This window comes from Sylvia atricapilla, chromosome 3 (assembly GCF_009819655.1).
Source record: "Sylvia atricapilla isolate bSylAtr1 chromosome 3, bSylAtr1.pri, whole genome shotgun sequence".
Classification (NCBI taxonomy): Eukaryota; Metazoa; Chordata; class Aves; order Passeriformes; family Sylviidae; genus Sylvia; species Sylvia atricapilla.
In genome coordinates this window covers 28,893,965-28,914,051 of record NC_089142.1, presented here as the reverse complement: position 1 = coordinate 28,914,051, position 20,087 = coordinate 28,893,965, and the positions used below count along the sequence as shown (strand labels likewise).

At 36.9% G+C, this 20,087-nt stretch overlaps 1 protein-coding gene across 1 annotated transcript in view; it reads right to left on the bottom strand.

The window, feature by feature from the left end:
* COL19A1 (collagen type XIX alpha 1 chain) overlaps positions 1-20,087 on the bottom strand; it is a 172,210-nt gene that overhangs the window by 91,904 nt on the left and 60,219 nt on the right. The window contains 1 exon segment of the mRNA XM_066314266.1: positions 16,504-16,548. Coding sequence (XP_066170363.1) covers positions 16,504-16,548 — 45 coding nt within the window.

Below are 20,087 nucleotides of genomic sequence, written 5' to 3'. Positions count from 1 at the left end.
GATGTCCCTCAGTTTCTTTGACAAAATGATAAAAAGCGCCGCCTGTTAACTGAGCCTTGGACCTCTGCAGAGCCTCTGGCTTTCTGCCAGGTGGGAGACTGCTATGAACATATTCTGATTTTTTAATGGAGTACACCATTGGTACTTGCCAAGCCTGTCATATGGAATGTCCATGTTCTCTGTGAAGCCAGAATTTAAACCAAGCAGAGGTCCAATTTTTACAATTTATTCTGAAAAGGACTGAGCCAAGTCATGCTCATTTCTGTCTTTATGAAGCGCACTATACTGCATAATTAACAGCTCCAAATCTAGCCAATTTGCAGAGTCGCTGAAGCCACTCTGCAGTGTAGAGGAGGCTGTTAATAATCAGCATTGTGGGTTGGTGGCAAATGTACCTTATAGATTAACAAAAAGAGAGAAAAATGTGTTAATGTCGCTTTTTATGAAGTGCTCCTGCCTGCTTATACTACATTCAGATGAGAAAATTAAAGACTATTTATTGCAAAAAACAGGATGACAAACTCTGAAAGCATTAAGTCTTTTTTATTAGTTAACTAAAACTAACCCGATATAACACTGAATTATTTGTATGTCGTTGGGTGAGTTCTGCATTCCATTACCCTGATGGAACAAGCTGATGGGGTTGCTCCAGAAAAACTGCTGGGAGGGAGTCAGTCTGCTGTGTGTAATAGTGGATGCACTGAATTCAGTGATAGCATTCTGTAATTAGGGCCAGGGGTACATCCACAGCCTCGGCAAGATGAGAGTACCAGCCCCCTACTCGCTTGTCCAGTTTAAAATTGCCTCATTTTCCTTGCATACTATTTCGCCCATGTAAGAATGGCAAAGTAATATATTTGGAAATACAACACATTAAGATCTAAAAATTGAACTAAAAGATGAGATTTTTCTGCAACACTGCCCTGTTAATGATACAAATCAAGAATTCCTGGTACCAGTTTTTGGAAGAATTTTAAAGTGCCATTGTTAACACTTGCTGAATTACTATATAATACCACTAAATCAGTGTGGACACTTTATAATTTTTAACCTTTGAAACTCCATGATTATACCTACATATATTTAAGACAGCTATGACTTGTTATTTTTCTAATATTTTCCCCATTATGCTACAGCTCTGTCTCAGCAGAATGCTCTACATGAATTTTATTTTCTTGTGACCACTTCTCCACAGCTTCTTTTAAGCTTATCTCAGCTCATAATAACGCTTATTGATTTTTCTTGCGTAAGTTATGAATTTAAAAAATCTACATCTTCAGTTAAAGAAACCCAACCTTTGTTTCCTTCTGATTTTCTGATAGATGTGTGAAGAGCTGGAGTTATGAAGAGCTCCATCTCAATAATATTATTACTCTGCCCAGCCTGTAATCTTCCACAGAATATGGATAGCATGCTTTAGGAAATGGCAATACACAGGGTGGAAGCACCTTGAGACTGCTGAGAGACAGTACCATTTAAAAGCAGTGGAAGCTAGGCAAACTACTAATTTGTTTCAGTTTAGACTGGAGGTGCTATGCAAGGAAATAAGAGTGACACCCGAAAGCTCATTTTGAAACAGACTGTAACCCTGTAGAATATAAGAGTATTTCCTAAGCAGGGTCAGAAAGAGTCAGCATATTGCACTGCAGAAACACAACTTCTATTATAGAAAACAAAAATCCTCGACAAATGATCAGGAAACATGTCACCCTCAAAAGCTGTGTCTTCCAAGCCCATATATTTAGATACTCAGACAAAGGAATAAATCACAAAGATTTATAGAGATCAGACCGTTCATTAGATACACTTATCAAGAAACAATGACCAAAAACCTGCTGATCCAAACTGTGCCTTTGCTATCCTGTGAAAGAGTCCTAAAAAAGTGTTGTGCCTGAACACCCTGGATATTATGTCAGGAGAAAGATCTTTTCTTCCTGTTTTTTTTTTTTTTTTTTTTTTTTTTTTACATAGACTGAGCAATACTGAAAATATGCACAGTGGCTATTACTGCTTGGTGTCACATGTCACATTCCTAAGCAAGCCCTAAGCATTTCTAACCAGAGAGTCCATATAAAGACATATTACCACCTGAACTAAAGGCAAAACCATAGGCAAAGAACAATCTGAATCTAGGCCAGCCTAAGGCTCCAAAGCTGTAGCAATGAACTGCCTCATTCTGTCATCAGCACTAAGGCAGCCATTAATTTTTACTCTTTGTAGAAAAACTTTTAATGCAAAATTATTTGGATCAATTAGAAAAGCAACCAAAAAAAACCCAACTCCATAAAACCCCAATTCAAACCCCAAGTACAATAAAACTTTCAATGTAGTGCTCTCACAAATGGAGAAATCCAATGCACAAACAAGAAGAATAACCCCTGTAGCACTACTGCAGAAAAGGATCTGGGTATTGTCATGGATCTCATAGTGCCCCAAATCTGTAACACAAAGGACATTTTTAAAGGCTAAACTCCATTCTCCATTTGTCAAATGCAAGCTGAAAAAAACAACCATTATTCTAGATTACTTGCTACTGATGAGAACAGTGAAAAATAACAGCTCATTCAGGGCATCATATTTTTCTGCTCTTCTCCAAACTAGAAAGTTTGAAAAAAATTTAGGAGGAAAGAATGAACATAGGACATGCTGATGGATCTCAAATATGGGGAAAAATGCTATAAATGAGGACACCAATGTTCTAACTGTAATACAAATAAAGATTTCATTTGTAGCCAAATGGGGCCTGGAGGGTGGAATTTGTGTTGAAAGGCAGAGAAGTACTGTAATGATCTAAGATTAGGATGAATTGCCTTAAATTGTAGATGTTGCTTGAGAATGCTCTAAGCAGAACTTGATAATACTCATTGTATGTGTGTCTTCCTGTGGCCGAGGCAGATATAACCTTAACACTATTCAGGATAACGTGTCCTCCCAACTGCTCCTGGGTTCTGCTATGATCCTCTCTCTTGAAAAATGCTTCAAAGTCACATGTCAAAATAATTTTAGCTTTTCTTAGGATGATATCCTTGCTGAGTAAAGACTACAGTGCTTGCAGGTACTTGCCTTAAGGAGTCAAAACTCTCACCTAACAAAATCTCCTTTTTCATGAAGGTGTTGAAAGACAGACAAACATTATTACAAATGCTAACAATAAACAGAATAACAATATGACTGAGATGTTTCCTCTGTCCATGTGCCATTATTGCCAAGCACAATGACTGAATAATGAGTTCATAGATACAGAGGAGCAAAATAAAAATTAAACCAAATAACACAGGCAAAACAGGAACACACTGATAAACATATTCTGAAGAGCTAGCAACCTCTTTAGATTGAAGGATTGTATCCACATTCATTCAAGTAGCTTAGGCATACATTCCTTTCTCATACATTGTTTTTGAAAATTCAACTCTCCTATGGCAGCATCCACAAACACTGATTTCTAAAACAGTCTATTATTTTCATGGCACCCTGACAGGCAATACAGTGTCCTCAGTCACAGTCTTACTGAAAAGTTTTATAACATAGCCTAAAGAACTGTGACTGAGAACTAAGCCTCAAATAATGTCCAGTTCTATTTCACATCTAGAAAATGCCACAGCAAGGCTACCAGTAATGCCTGATTGAAAACAGTAAGTGAAGAGTCCTACGATCTCTTCATGTGTTCCTTACTGAATCTCATCTTGGTTATTATTTTCAGTGTAAGTCTATCCTGTGGAAATCTAAGAGATTGCCTAAAATTCCCTAGTGATGACCAGAGCCAAAGATCATTAATGAAATGAATACTAAAAGGGATTAAGTTGTGCTGTGGTAAGTGGAAAAGATAAGATACACAGAACACCTTTTCATCTAAGAGACTTGTTAAGGTAAAAGAAACATAAAGACACAACCTCATCCTTCTGGGTAACATATATTAGCCAGCACAAGAAAAAAAAAAAGACCCGAGATTTTGATTCTTGCTTGCTACAGTGTAAGCAAATCTAATCACAATCTCACATTTAGTTTGTTTTTCAATAATAAATATCCCAACATAAATAATTAATATCTTAATCATGTATAAGATGCTCACAGTGGCTTTTCTTTCTGCCACACAAAATTTAGACTTTGTGTTTTGCACGCTTTGTTTTGTATGCTATCGTGCCATGGCTCATGCTGTCACGACCGTTTCAATTTCTTTCTTTTCCTTTAAAACTTTCAGTGTCAAGGAGAAAAATACCATCAAAATCAACAATCAAAACTCCACTCTTTATGGTAATGATTTGATCATCTATTCCCAGACCTAACTTGAAAGAAAATTCTTAACTCAACATTAAAATTTTACTCAGAAATAAGAAAATAGTACAATCTAAAGCATGAGCTATCTGAAAGAGTTTCAGTCTACTAGATATATATTTCTTAACATTCACTTGAATATATTAATACCCTCTTCAGAAAGTATCATCAGTCAAGCAAAATGTGTTTATAAGGAAGAGTCACTATGCTTTTTCATGGTGATCTTCATTTTCAAATCCTACTTGATATTTCTGTGTAAAGGCTTTAGTGGGTATAAACAGCTGTCTAATATAACTCCCCAGACAGCCCCAATTTTAAAACCTCAAAAAAATCATTCTGAATAGTAATGGATATTCTATTCTTTACTCACTCCATCTGGCTGAGTTCTGCCATAAATTCTACACATAGAATACCATTCCAGTTTAAAAATTGGTGTACTACATATAATTTATTGTGCTATACCTTTCCTCATAATCCAAAAAGAAAAGGTTTTCCAAAATAAAGACTGAATTCAGTCAGACAACTCATACATGCATCTTTCCATGCAGAGGCCATACAGGGAACATTTGTGGTCCAGTTTTCCTCTCCTTCTACAGTGTCTCTGGCTAATCTCATCTGCAAATATAAAATCAACAATCATTTCTGTGAGTCATCAGTTGCATCCAGACTTGACTCCTCGCCAAGAGCATGTCTTAACTTTCCAGTACCTCATATCTCTATGTTTGAATTGTTTTAAATATTTCTTTCAACATTTTTAACTTGAGAAAGTTTCCTCTTTTGTCACTGAAAAAAACTGATTCTGTTGGTCAGCAAGAACTGGAATTATCTTGGAGTGAAGTCTCTCAGATACAGTCCACATCCAGACTGCAGACAAAGTATTTTTCATCCCTCTACACAATTTCTATTTTGATCCAAGCTATTTTCACAAGTATTCCCTCATCCTGTTCTCACCTACCCATTAGGATTGTCATAGTTAAAACTCTGGTCATCATTTATCTTCTCCTTTCAAGGTTCTCATGCACACACACTTAAAAAACAGGTAATTACCAGGACACCTAAGTGTAAAAACTCAGTGCACAGCTTGGCACAACTAGGCTTACACAAGGTCATGCCATTTATTTCCACGCAAAAACCACTCCCTTCAACACAATTTTCCTCTAACATTATGAACACAAAATCTGCATAATAGGTGTAGCATCATTTTTTAAATTATTTGTTTTTTAATTGGCCAATCATGTCTGGTTGTTCTGCAAATATCCATCTTCTGTCTTAATCCTTACATTCAAATCATAATAATCCTTGGATTAAATAAATAGTCCACTCTGTATTTGTACATTGCCTAACACAAGGGAATCATAATATGTCTCAGCTTGCACAAATCCCTGAGCTATTCCTGAGTTTTGTTCTTACATCACTCAAGAACAAAACTAACAGCTGAATTTGGCTCTATGTTTCCCCTCGCTGATCTTCCCAGTAATTTTGAACTTAAGTGTATCTATCAATAGATTAAAACCTCAAAAGAAAAATCTGTCTCATTTAATGAGCAGGTTATTTTTCATTTTCTTAAATAAATACTAGAAATGGATTTGACTTGCAGCTATAATTGTTTAAAATTCTATCTTCATTTAGTGGGGAGGTTTCTGTTTATACCGGGTTGGTGTTAGTGTTGAATGAAGATTTTTCCGTAGGAGGAATAAACTAGTTTCTTTTCAAGGCTTGTCTCCTAAGGCAACCAAAAGCCAATCTGTTCTTGACATCAGTTGACAAATAGTATTGCTTTCACAGAACATAGTATTTTTTAGACACACATGCTTTCATAGTTTTGGCAGGGTATTGCTATTGTTATTTATACTCTAAAAGATGTTCTGCAGATGGCTAAAGCCACGTCAAGTGTTTGCCCAAGCTGATGGACTGCTGCGTCTTTTCTGCCAAAGGCTGCACTTCTAGCTTTATTTCTGTCACATGACAACCAGAATAATAGAATAATAGCCTTCTCTGTAGCTGTGACTATTAACCATGCTCATCAAGCCCACACAGACAGCAATAACAGTTATCTTGATTTTCTTAGACTACAATAAGTAGTTTATTAAGGTCATAGAAATACATTCTTTATACCAAGAAACTGGTTAATAAAGCTTACACAAACTCTGGTACAGTTTAAAGACATGGTATGTTCAGTACCCTAGTGGATATTATCTGGGGTGAGACTTGATATGTCAATACACCCACCTTGCTCAGTCAGACCTCACTAGGCCAGTTCAAAATATATTAGAAAAGTAGGAATTCTGCCTTTGCACAAATTAGCCAGACAGGGATTTCAAGGAAGCTTTCTCCCCGGTGAGAGGGATCAAATATCCCACTTTCCTGGCAACTGCCAACATCGGGGCCAATAGGTCTAATGGTGGCATCCCAGAAACAATATTTTCTCTTCTCTGAATCACTGTGCAGTGAAGAGTGAAAAACAGTGGGTCTAGAATAAATAGGCGGGACAATATTCTGCAGCCTAGAGACTGAGAGGAATTACCTTTAGAAAGGTCATCCTGGGAAATCAGAACTGTATCTACTGACCAGCTACTAAAACCAGGAGTTTAACTATTGCTAGCCTTCAGTAAGTACATAAAACTTAAAAGTGTACCAGGATAAAGCCTTTTTCTTTATCTGTGCACCGCACTATACCAGGAAGATCAGTGATATGCTCCTGTAGACATCTAAGACGACTCAGTCTTCACCTAAATTTCTCCTACTGTCACAGAAACTCTCAGCAGCTGTTGCAAATTAGCTGCTTTTCAAATCCAGCTTCTTTGACTTCTTAAACTAAAATTTAACAATACACAAAGATGATGAATGCGCATATTGTAAAAAGCAGCATCATAAAGCTGCTGACTGGGGACAGCTACATTAGCACATCCTTCTGCACAATTTACCATTCTTGAACTTCGGTGCACATCCTTTATAATAGCCTTAAGACCCTTGACTTCCATGCCATTTTATGTCAGGTCTTCTTCAAAGTATTTTTTATTTATGTCCATATGAGCATAGAGTGCAGCACAAAAGAGATGATTTATGGAGAAAATGGCACAGAGTACTAGATGTTAACATTGTATTTTGTTGGAACTATTCCAAATCTACACTGAAGTAGCTGCAATCTGGTTTCACAAATTCAAGAGCCATTAAAACTTGTAGCACCTTAGGCTTGTCCTAAAGTACATCTTTCAGTGTAGCTTCATCCAAAAAAATCATACTGCTCTTCTCCAACCCCAAAAGTCATCTGTACAGGTCTACAGCACCTACAGCACCTCTACAATTATTAAATATGCCTATTCTTCTAAATTACATTGGTTGCTGAAGAACAGCACATACCAGTCTGGAGAAACAGAATGTGCTGGGATATAAACCCAGTAAACAGAGGCACTTTTTTGGTCTAAACAGTTCTCTGACTTGTTTATTTTACTAGGAATCAAACAAACAGTTGTAATAGCAGTGCACAGGGACACTGGGGATAGAAAGCAACTGGAAAGGAGAAATTGGGAGGAAGACCATTTTTATCACTGACAGTATTACATTAATAAACATCAACTACTGCTAAGTGGAGAAAAAAAAAAGTGACGTGGAACTTAAATATACTTAAAGATGTATATTGCTGACTTTTCAGTAGTATCATCTGTCTTTGCAGGTCGTAGAAAGATTCTCCTGCTCATAAGCAGTTCTGAGTTCTATTTTTAGTATAATAATCAAAACAGTTCTGTCATCTCTTCTCAGTGAACAATGTCTGTAACCATTTTGTTGTTTCTTCTTTCATGAAATTGTTCATAAATTCTAATCCTTTTCCTCACTGAAAACAACTCTCACTCAAAATTGCAAAAGCTCACATACAGAGCCCATTGATTTAAAACAGTTTAAGAAGAAAAGCGTAGACTTAGATTACATAAAAGAAAGAAATTGTTTGCTGTTAGGGTAGTGAGGGACTGGAACAGGCTGCCCAGAGAAGTTGCCCAATCCCTGCAAGTGTTCAAGGCCAGCTTGGATGGGGCTTTGAGCAACCTGGTATAGTAGATGTCCCTGCCCATGGCAGGAGAATTGCAACTAAATGAGTTTTATCCAAATCAAATCATTCCATGATTCTGTGATTTCATCTACAAACGTACATCCTTGTATTCATGCCTATTTTCCAAATATTAAATAAAAGAATTTTTAAAGAGGTGTCAAAGTAGGAGGCTAAACTATAGGAACTAAAAAGCTCCTAAAGCATATATGCAATTTATGCTAAATGTCAGTTTCAAATACTGCAGCATCAATACAGTTTATTAGATTATCCTATTGCTTCTTCTCATTAGATACCTGCCAGTACAGTCTTTTTCATAAAGAATAATTCTCTGCAATAGTTCTCAGTTGCTAAATTTACACAATGTGTTGCAGGTAAAAATTGTTACATTAATTTTAAATTAATTACCGTTTTTAGCTACAAGTCAAAAAGCTTACAGCCTTGTTTCCAAACTAGTAAGTGCTTTCACTAGGAATTACAGCTGCAGTTATATCCAGTCATCCCTCTCTGGATTTGACTTCACAGAAATCTCCAAAGTGACACAGAAGGCACCGTTACTGGAAACAGCACATCCAGAGGACTTGGCTCTCTGCTCACACCAAAAACCTCAACAGAACGCCCCCTAAGGAAGCTGCAATGTTCCTGATACTCCAGATTGCTCATCACAACAGGCATGGCTGTTTCTGCGGAGCACTGCGTGAACTTTCTTACGCACAGATCCGCATCTAGGCCTACCATGCAAGAACTCCCTACATTGTGTGAGGAATTGGCCTTTGGAGAGCTTTGTGGACCAAAGTAAATTACAGAATCAGAATATTCTGAGTTGGAAAGGACCCAAAGGGATCATCAGAGTTCTGAACTCTGTCAGGCTCAAGATGCTTTTGAACAATTGTACTCAATATGTGCATATGGCCATTTTCAGAGCTTAAGATAAAGATACCTTTCTAGTACCAAAAGCATTAGACTTATTACATATTACATTTCTGAACCAAAGCAGAAAAGTTGAGAGTCCACACCAGCATTTATGTATTGCAAAAATCAGTTTTCCGCTAATCTTGTTCTCAGCAAGACTTGGAGTGTTACACTCAAACCTCAAAAAAAAAAAAAAAAACATTTTGAAGTACAAGACAATCTGGTGAAAATACCAAATTATAAGGATAAAACAGATGAGGATGAACTGGGGCAAAGTCAGTGCAGTCATTTATAAGATGAAATGACATAGCAAGAGGGCAAACCAAGTTCAGTGTAGACACATCAAATTATGAAGATTGTAATATCCTTATATCCCCTATGCAGCCACACCACCAGTGAATACAAACACAACTTCCTAAATGCAGTGACTGTTATTGACCATTTCAAAAGCATCAAGAATGAGAACTTGAGGCCAAAGCTTGACTCAAAATCTAAAGAGAAGATAGAAAAGTCCATGTGGGGAGACAAGAAGGCGCAGAGGATAAAAAGAATTTTACTGTGTATTACATAGACTGAAATGCTCGTCTTTTCCATCTTTAAACACTGGAACGGAACTCAGTAATATCCCAAAGCAACTAGTAAGGATGATCCAATACAGAACATTTTTCATAGCAGGAGACACTAAGTAAACTGATATTCTTCAGTTTGGAAGAGACAGCTCAGGAATGTGTAATAGAAGCTTATTGATTCTCAATTGATACTGAAAAGTAGAACAGGAACCTTCTGAAATAGTAGGAGACATCAAATCAAATTAAGAGGAAGCCGGTTTCAAATAAACAAAAGGAAGCATTTCTTCAAATGCAAAGATAAATGGTGTAATTCCTTACCGCAGGATTTTGCAGATGCTCAAAGTTTACATGAATCCCAGAGAAAACTGTACTTTCTAGTGGGAGAAAAGTCCATTCACTGAAAACACATCTGCTGAGATGCAGTCTCAAATAATTGAAGGCTGGAAGAATACTATGCTTGCTTACTTTGTCCTTATGCTTGTCCTCAGGGCACCACTTCAAGCTATCATTAGAAGCAGGATGCTGAGCCTGATGAACCTTAATCTGACCAAATGGGTATGTATAAGTAAATTAAAGAGTGATAGAGCTTGGGACCTGGGACTTGGTCATCTATATCATTTAATTGATAGATTCCAGCTGTGAAGGTTTTTTGTAGACATTTCAATGAGTCCAATTAGCATTTCCTCTATAATTCCCAGGCACAGTTCAAAAGTTAGCATAGGCTAGGCACTATTCCCAATAGACACATTTGATTAAGCCTGTTTCAAAGGGCAAGAGCATTAAGCAACAGGAAGATGGCCAGATCAAGCCAAATACCACAGAAATACTTGAAAAGGCAATGTTTAGCTTACTAGGATGCCTACATGACTGCATATATTTCAGGGAGAGAAATAAAAGAAGATGCAAACAGATGACTAAATTCTTACAATTCTTACAAGAAAACTAGTATACTTCCCTATAGGGCGTTGGGAGACAAGTATGAAAAATCTCTCTTCACATTTATATACAGCTGGTAAAGAACTCAGTATCACCTGCATGAAACAGGATTTCAAAGATGTCAATATTCTTCTCCCTGCCCCAGTAAAGTATCTGCATTGATAGCACAGGTAAGAGACAAATTTTAAGCCCAGTGGCACCAACACCCCTCACATCCTAGGGAATAGGACCCTAAGTCTGTAATGCAAATTGGACATTGTTCCATTACTCCAAAAATATAAGAGCAAGTAGCGTCCATTGTTACAACAAGATTTGAAGTTTATTGAATTTAGTTTTCTAATCTTTTGCTCAGATTGATGCATTTCTAGCAGAATCTACAGCTCATAAATAAAGCACTCTAGTAATACACAGTGTTTTACTAACTTCTCTTAATTGTAGTTTTTTAGTATTTTTAATTATAAACCTTTGTCTTCTATCTGTGTGCAACAGCTTCTATTTTTCAAGTAAATTGGAAGCTTCCCCTACTCGAGCTGTCTGGTTTTACCACTGAAATTTATGATACAGACATTAAAATATTAGAAACACTAATAATGAGTAGCTTCTAATGAGCATGTTAGACCTGGGAAAGGTGGTTCCTTCCTAATTTCCTTATGCTTATTTAAGAAAAGCAATTGAAGACTGAAACAAAAGACTACATCTGGGGACACCCTGGAAGTTTATAGTCTGGTGTGCTCTGGATGCATAGAAGGTAGACAGAGCAGTATTTTATCAGGTGTTATAGGATGAAGAAGAAAAGGTTGAACCTCCAGGAAATCTTCTGACACTAAGATCTATTAGGAATTGTCTTCTAAAGGAAATAGATGAAGCCCTGTTTCCTGGGATAATTCAAATTGTACTTCAGAAAATAGTAAATATATACAAAGAACATCCTGCGTTTAGACCAAAATTAGGCAGATGAAATTTTTTTCTACATTTAGGCTGGACAAGCCCCAGACTCCTCCTCTCTTCTCATATGTGTACACAGGCCAAAGCACAATTAAGACATGGAATATGTAATGTAAAAAGGATGAAACTCTGGGAATAATAAATAACTATCATTATGGTTTTATCTTCAAAGTTCCCCTTATTCAAATATATGTAACTTTTAATATAATTTTACTAAGAAACATTAATTACAGAATTATAGCAAAACACTAACTTTACCAGAGATCAAGTGTTTACAAGTGCATCACAGCACATAAACTGCTACATAGCTCAGGTCCAGTGACATCCAGTTTTAAAATCCTCTACTTCAAGTGTGAGAAAAAGGGGATTGCTTTATGAAGGAAAGCAGCCAGTCCAGCAAAACTGCAATTGAAGAGTCCCTCTCCAGAGCACAGCAATCCTCCTACTGTCACAGCTTCTGAGTCTTCTGAGATATCAGCTAGTCATGTGATTTGTTATTTAACAGCACACCTTGCCTCTCTGACTTAAAACACAAACAGGGATTTTATACTAGCATTTTGAAATAGCTAAGCAAGGCAAGGAATTTAGGATTCCCAGCTCTATGTGTTGGAATTGTTACTTGATCAAATAAAACACTGTTGCCTGTTATCTATTGGTGACAAACAAGTCATGTTTGCTCAGCTAAAATTAACACATAAATGTGTTGGCTTTTCTATCACCACTATTTCAAATGAAATTTAGATGTGTTCCATATATACTGCTAAATGTTAATGAAATCTATATAGTGTTCACGTTCCATGTGTCCCAGAAAATTGAACTCTCAGTGTTCTAGCTCATTTACAGAAAGAATCATATCTGTGAAGTTTACTAAAGAAAATACATGTTATAACCAAAAATATATGCAAGATGACAGAAAAAGTCGAGGATCTGGTTAAAGAGTACTAACTGGAGTGACCAAAGGAAGCAATAACCAGGAGGAAAGAGAATTATTACAGATGTAACAAAGGAAATCTTAGAGATATATTAGAGGTTATTTGTCTAATTTGGATATTTAGGGTGGGCATTAGACAAGTCCTTCACAGAAGGAGTGACTAGGTATTGGAATAAGCTGTCTAGAGAGGTGGCGAAGTCACTGTCCCTGGAAGTGTTTAAGAAAAGACAAGATGTAGTAGTTGTTGCCATGGTCTAGTTAATAAGGTAGTGTTAGTCACAGTGGTCTCAATAGACTTTTCCAACCTAGCTAGCAGGCACTGGGCCTGTTCCAACCCCCAAGTAATGCACATACTTCTAGCATCAAAATAAGTAATAATAAATAAGATTACAGCCTCTGCAAGTTTCAAGATAGGTCTGAGATATTGAAACCTACAGAGGTTGAAATTCAGACCCAAACCTGTTAACCAGGCCAGATTGCTCAGGGCTTGCCTTGAAAATCTCAAGGAAAAGTTGCTGCTGGAAAACCATTTTGGGTGACTTGTTCCAGAGCTTTACAGTCCTATCACAGAAAACTATTAACTGGATAATGAAACCAAACAAGTATATATGTTCAAAAAAAATGTCTTGCTGTTCTCTGTGCTTATTGAATTAGAAATAAATGTAAGGGATACCTTGCATAATTTTGATGCTATTAACAGAAAATGGCAGTCATTTAAGATAATCTCATCTCCTGTGTTTTCATGAAGCAAGTCTTCAGTTTATTCCCTTTTGTGTTACCAGGATAAAAATTGCAGACCACTGGAAGAGGAAATTACTTCCATAACAAGCAACAGTGTTAAAATTAAAAACCCTTTCCTAATGGCTACATAGCATCTTCACTGCTGCATTTCCAGTGTACTGCTCTGCATGCATTACAGACACACAAACAGACCATTTTTTTCCTCCTTGCAGCAATGTTATGTATTTGAAGACTGTTCACATACTTTCAGCTGACTGCACACTAAGAGTGAATCATGCAATCCTTCCTCAAAGCTTCTGAATTCCTGACCACCTGTCATTCTCAGTGCTTGCCTTTCAAATATTTAAAATTGAAGCCATATCATACCAAATAGCACTTTTTAATAGGACTTTTATTAGTGTTGCAGACAATACCTCACTTTGGAACATCTTAGTCTTTCAGTTGCAATTTCATTTTTCTTTTCAGGCTCTCTGATTTACCAAGAAACATTTCGTATTTTAAGCTTTCGTCTAGGTGTATTAGTAGTACCTTCTACTTCCTATCATCATGAAATGTAATAGACATATTTTCTATCCCATACTGTAAAATTAAAATTCTAAGCAGTATTAGAAGGAGAAGAGATCCCCATGAAGTAATCTGCCTACTTGGCAGCAAACCAATTAAAACTGCTCTCAGCATATACTTTTTCAGTCATGCTATAAAAGGGTAAACCAATGTTTTTGTTGCAGTTACAAGACTGTCATATAAGAATGTCATAATCTATGTAACACAAAGAAAACAGAATTAAAGAGAATTAAAATAAATTCACAGCGAAAGTATATTTCTCTTGGAGACAAAACTTGCAACACAGCACCTGCACAGTCTATACTTCCCATACCACTATTGACTTCTGTAAGAGAGAATCAAGTTCAGCCACCACCAAAAGCAGAACAAGATTTTAGATTCCTCAAGAAGAACCAAGTGTGGCAGAGAAACTCTTAAACAGCAGAAAGGAATCTCCCTCAATAATTTACATTATAGATGCTTCCCATAACTGTAATGTACAAATGATCACACACTGTCCCGCAGTTGTCTCAGTTTCTCTGACGTCCCCAAGGACTGCTCTGCCAAAGCAGAACATAACACAAAAAGCAACTATTTTCATTTGATGAAATGAGGTATAAGGCTGAGTTGGTTTCAAGTATCCAATCCTACTAAATGATAGGATCACTAAACCAGAAGTAGAGGATGGATTATTTCCATGTACTTCTGCAGGGAGTCTGGAATGGCAAATATCCCCACGCTGAGGTAGCCGTGTCCCACCTAGGTGATATGCAAAATAGACTGTGCAAAAATTTTGTTCCTTAATATCCAATACTAGAGAGAACTTTGGGTAACAGGAAAATTTTCCATTTCAGGCTTTGAAATCATGTTTGTTACGCTATATAGAAATATATATAGAAATATATACAGAAATAACTATTTCATTTTGTGTTGCTATGTTAAAATGCAAATATGTTGGTAATTTTTTTTATGCTGGAGTTTAGTAGCTGAAACTCTACATTGTTATTGTTATACTTAAACAACTATTTGAATTAAATCTGAAATTAATAATTGCTAAAGACCTACTTCCCATAGCCTTAAAACACATGCTTCCCACACAAATATCGTGTGCAGATTCTGATGAGATTAGCCCAATTATTTTGAGTGATGACTGGTACATATAAAGATCCTTCCACTCTTATATTTCCTTTAATTTGAAGGGCAGTTGAACGCAGAATTAATAATAAATAATAGTAAGCATTATAATAAACACTGGAAGTATTTTTAAATGTGACCTTGTAATTATCATCTGAATTTACAAGACAAAAAGAAAAGAAATGGTCTAAGCATGCTGGTTTAGCTTCCACATAAGAAGTCATTTTATTATCTGCTTTAAAATAAAGGAAATCAAGCAAAGAGAGTGGCAGCAACAGCTGGAACCATGTGCTCAAACACAATTTATTCATAAAACTCAAGGAGAGCACAGCACATCTACAGAGCAATTATGGGGAAGAAAAAAAAATCCACAAGCCTTATAGAACTGATGAATAATGATACTATCAAGGAAATAAGATCTGCCACTGGAGTTAGAAACACTCAAGTTTAACAAGTGGTTTTTTAGAGGCTGAATTCCCACATTATAAATGTTAGTTGCTATGGCTGCTGGCTTTTACTTCTGATACTTTTTCCTTCTTGGCTAATGGGATACTTCCTCCTAAAAAACCTCCACATTTTAATCTGCTTCAATTCTGGTAACCCAAAGCATGTTTCTTTAAAATATGAATGCGGAAAGCTGTCTGACACTTCTAAGGGGTACGGTGGGCGAGTAAATATATCCATGTCCAAAGCAGCCTAAAACACAAATATATTACACTTTTTAAAATTCAGAAACTGCCACCTACTCTCTATTTTCATCAGTCTGAATATTGCCAGAATAGCAGCTTCTGTCATTCTTCATCTTTATGATATATAAATTCAACAGAAACGCTTTTCTGCACCTTTTTTAGACAGTGGGTTGAAGCATAGAGAAACTACCTGTTTCAAGAAAAAACTCTTTTTCAGGTTAACTAATCCAAGCCAGCCAAAACTAGTGAGAAACCAGTAAACAGGCATGAACATGCTTAAGAACTGAAGTTACAACCATTAACTATCACCACTGTCATACCTATTGGATAAGCTATAATCCAGCTCTTGCTTCCTCTTGTCCCTCAACACACATTTACTTGCCTTTGATTGATGACCTGGGAGGACTTACCTGTCAGAAATAACACAAGAAAATTGGGTTGCATCATCTAATGATGCTGCCACCCAATGCTGACATTCTATTAGGCAAGATAGCCTTCCACAAGACCAGTTTAGCTCCCATTTTAATTCAAGTTATTGAAATACTTCCTGCCTACAGAAGTTCTGCTAGTTCCTCATAAAACCTTTTCTTATAGGGAAAAAAATCTAAAAGAAGTGCTGATGACAGTCAGTAAATACATAAAGAACTTCTCATTCTTAAGCATTTACGTGTCAAAAATTTAAGACTTTTATTAATTAAAGGGTTAACGTAAGCACTCAGAACAAAGCTCTACTTTGTTGGCCATGCATCATATTGTTAAACTAATAAATTACATGGACAGATAATTTACCTTTTCACCTTCTTCACCTTTACTACCTGGAAAGCCACGTTCACCCTGGAACACAAAAGGGTAAAATACAAATCTCAAACATATTGTTCAAGTAATTGTATTGTTTAAAATAAATTTACTGCACAGAACTTTCTTATAAGACAAAAATGAAATAATTTGGATGCTGATTTTCTCTCATTCAAAAAGGTGTGAAGTGTCTAAAAAAATGATATGACTTTCTATAGTTTTGTCAGTTAATAGGAGTCATTTATTTTCTATTCATCCTAAGGGATTTTCTCAGCTTTAAAAATTCTCAACTATTTATTGACTCTAGACCTATTTATTAAAGTACTATTATTCTTCTCAGAACCAATTTTAATACATTTATTCCTTCATTTTAATTTTTAAATCTGACTAGTCAACTGTGAAGCTCTACAACCCAGATCACTTGAAAAAATACAGATATCATTTATGAAAACTAACTTCTTCCACTTTAAAAACCCTATCCAATTACCCAAGTATTAAAAACAACCAAAACGAAGAAAGAGAAAACACAGAAAGGTGAGTTTTAAACTATTAACTTAAGCTCAGATTATTTCAGCAGATTGAATTCTTTGTTTGATGGTATTTCAATAAAAAGGCCTGTTATAATGCTCTTTCCAGCTCTCATTTTCTTACTTTTAGCTCAGAAAAGGATCATAGTGTACCATCTTACTATGTTGACATCTTCATCAAATGTAATCTGCAGACTGTCTATATTATACAAAAATAACACCTGCTCTAGGTTTTTATTAATGTGTACATGAATGTTTTGTGAGACATACAGATGGGCAAAATTATGCACAGACATCACAAAAACAGCCTATTAAAAAAATGCAAACTTTTTATTTTTCCCTCAAATCATCTAGCAGGAGATGGTTTGCATGTCTTTTCCAGTCTCCAGAATTCAGTCTCATGGCCTCAGTACAACACACACAATTTTTATACATCTGTAGATGAAAAGAGTGGAAAATATCCAAAGGAAAAATTTTGATGTTTTTAAAATTCCTTAAAAAAACTAGACAGAGCAATGTCTAAACATTCTTTCACCCTTCAGAGTGTAATTCCTTAAATAGAAGTCTAAGGTTTAAGTAAGGTTAACTAGAACAGCTGGCTGTAACTCGCAAAATTTCTTAGCAGCATTTTGTCAAATCTTTCAAGTAATGTATCGTGTGCAGATCATGTACTACACATCTGGGAATTAATTCAAAGCTTTGGAGGTGTGCAGAAGTTTAAATTTTAAAGTTTAAATTATCAAATGGTTCTGGACTTTTCATCACTTCCTACAGTGGCTCCCTTTTACTTTTTTTCTTTTGGCAGAGGTGGCTTATACAATCAACGCTCAATTTTAGAAGCAAGTCCAAGACCGAGCATACAAATGGTATCTAGTGAAATAAACTTCTGCATGTTCTCACCTAAAAATGAGAGGCTAATTCCTGAAATAATTTACAAATGTATACAATTTCTATTCAGTTCATCTAGTTTCCTTTTTTTGTGAAAAGTTGTGTCAGATATTCTTTCGAAGCCCCTTCCAACCTGGGTTGTTTTGTGATTCCCATTTTTACCCAACTTCCCACAACACAGACTTTCCACAACACAGCTAACACTTATTCCAAAAAATTCCTCGAAGTGTCTTCCTCATTTGGCTTTCCCATTTGTGTTTTTGATCAAATTCATTATATGAAAATTATTCTGAAGTAGAGTCAACATTTCTCTAATTTTAGCTTGTATTCATTGCCTCTCATCCTTTCACTGTACACTTCTGATAGGAGTCTGACTGACTTTTCCACACCCACCTAGTACTTACAGCCAGCAATGATCTGCATATCACCCACCATTTCCAAATCATCTCACTTAAGGCTGAACAAGCCCAAGCTCCCTCAGCTTCCCCTCTTACATCATGGCTTCAAGCCCTGGCCATCTTGGTGGGCCTCTGCTGGACTCAGCCTAAGGGAGCTCTAGAGTGGATGCAGACTCCAGATGTGGTCTCACAAGCACTCATCAATCAATCACTCCTTTTGGTCTGCTGGACACACACCTGCTAAGGCAACCCAGATGCCTTTGGCCTTATGCAAACAAAGGGCGTCCAGCAGAACTCCTAACTGCCTTTCTGTAGAGCTGCTTTCTAGAAATTTGGCACCTGGCCTGTACTGTGGCATGAGGGTATTGCTTCTCAGAGGCAGGCCCTCATGTTTGCCTTTGCTTAACTTTAAGAGTTTTGTGATAGCTCATTTCTCCAGCATGCTGAGAATATTGTTGCCGCCCTACCTTCCAGTGCACTGACTACTACCCTGCATTTGATAACATCCACAACTTGCTGAGAACCCCATCATCATCATGTTATTAATAAAGACATTAAATAATACCCACTATTGCCTCATGGGGTATGACACTTGTTACTAGGTAGCAGTCAGACTGCAAGCATCATTCCACCTTTGACCCCAATCTTCCACCCACTCTGTTGTTCATTTACCAGTCAGAACCTCACAGATTCTAGTGCAATTATATGTCTGAAGACTATGCCAAAAGCCTGGCTGAAGTCAAGGTATACAACATCCACTGCTCTCTCCTAATCCACACTGACTCATTTTATGAGAGTAGGTAATCAGGTTGCCAGTGTGATTTGTCCTTGATAAATCTGCAGTGACCTTCTCTGTTCAGACATACCTTCCAGAATTTGCTACATAATTTTTCCAGGGATAGAGGTGAGGGTGACTGGCTTGAAGGTCAATGGATCCTTCTTGAAGATGGACATGAGGTTTGCTTGTTTCCAGTCTTCATGATCTTCCCTAGTTATCATATTTTTTGATAATGACAGAGGGCAACCCTGCAGTGACATCAGCCAGCTGCCCTAGCACCTCTGGATGCATAATGTTTGGTATCTTGCAAGCATCCAAGTAGTTTAAGTGCTCCTTAGCACTCTCTTCTGCTTTGGTGGCCAGTGGCTCATCATCACACTCTCTGCTAACATGCTTAAGTAAACTGAGAGGTCTGAGGGCAAAACTTTTTAGAGAAAAAAACAAGGTGAAAAAAAAATGTTTACACTCAGCCTTTCCTCATTCCCCACCCCATTAAGCAGCAGGTCAACATTTTCTTCAGCTTTGTTTTTGTTATGGATGCACTTAACAGAAGCCCTTCATGCTGCCCTTAAAACTCTCTTAATTACTTTCAATTCCAGATGAGTTTCTGGTTTTCTAACTCCATCACCACATGCTCTGGCAGTGTTTCTGTGTTCCTACTGGGTAGCTCACACTGCTTCCACTGTTTACTTTCTATTCTGTCTGAGGTCAGTCAGAATCATCTTGTTCATCCCTCCTGGCCTTCTGCCATACTCACTCAACTCCCTGCACAACAATATGGAGTGTTCTTGGGGTTTTAGGAAGCCCTTGAAGATTAACCAGCTGGGCTCCTCAGATTTGCAGGACAGTTTCAATCATTCCTTGGCTTCCTCTTTGCCAGACTCAAAAAAAATTCCTCCTCGAAACTGTCCTCAGACGTCTTTTTTTCTAGGCTCCTGAACATAAACTAATTCCCTGCTGGACCCTCTCTGGTTTTTCTACATATCT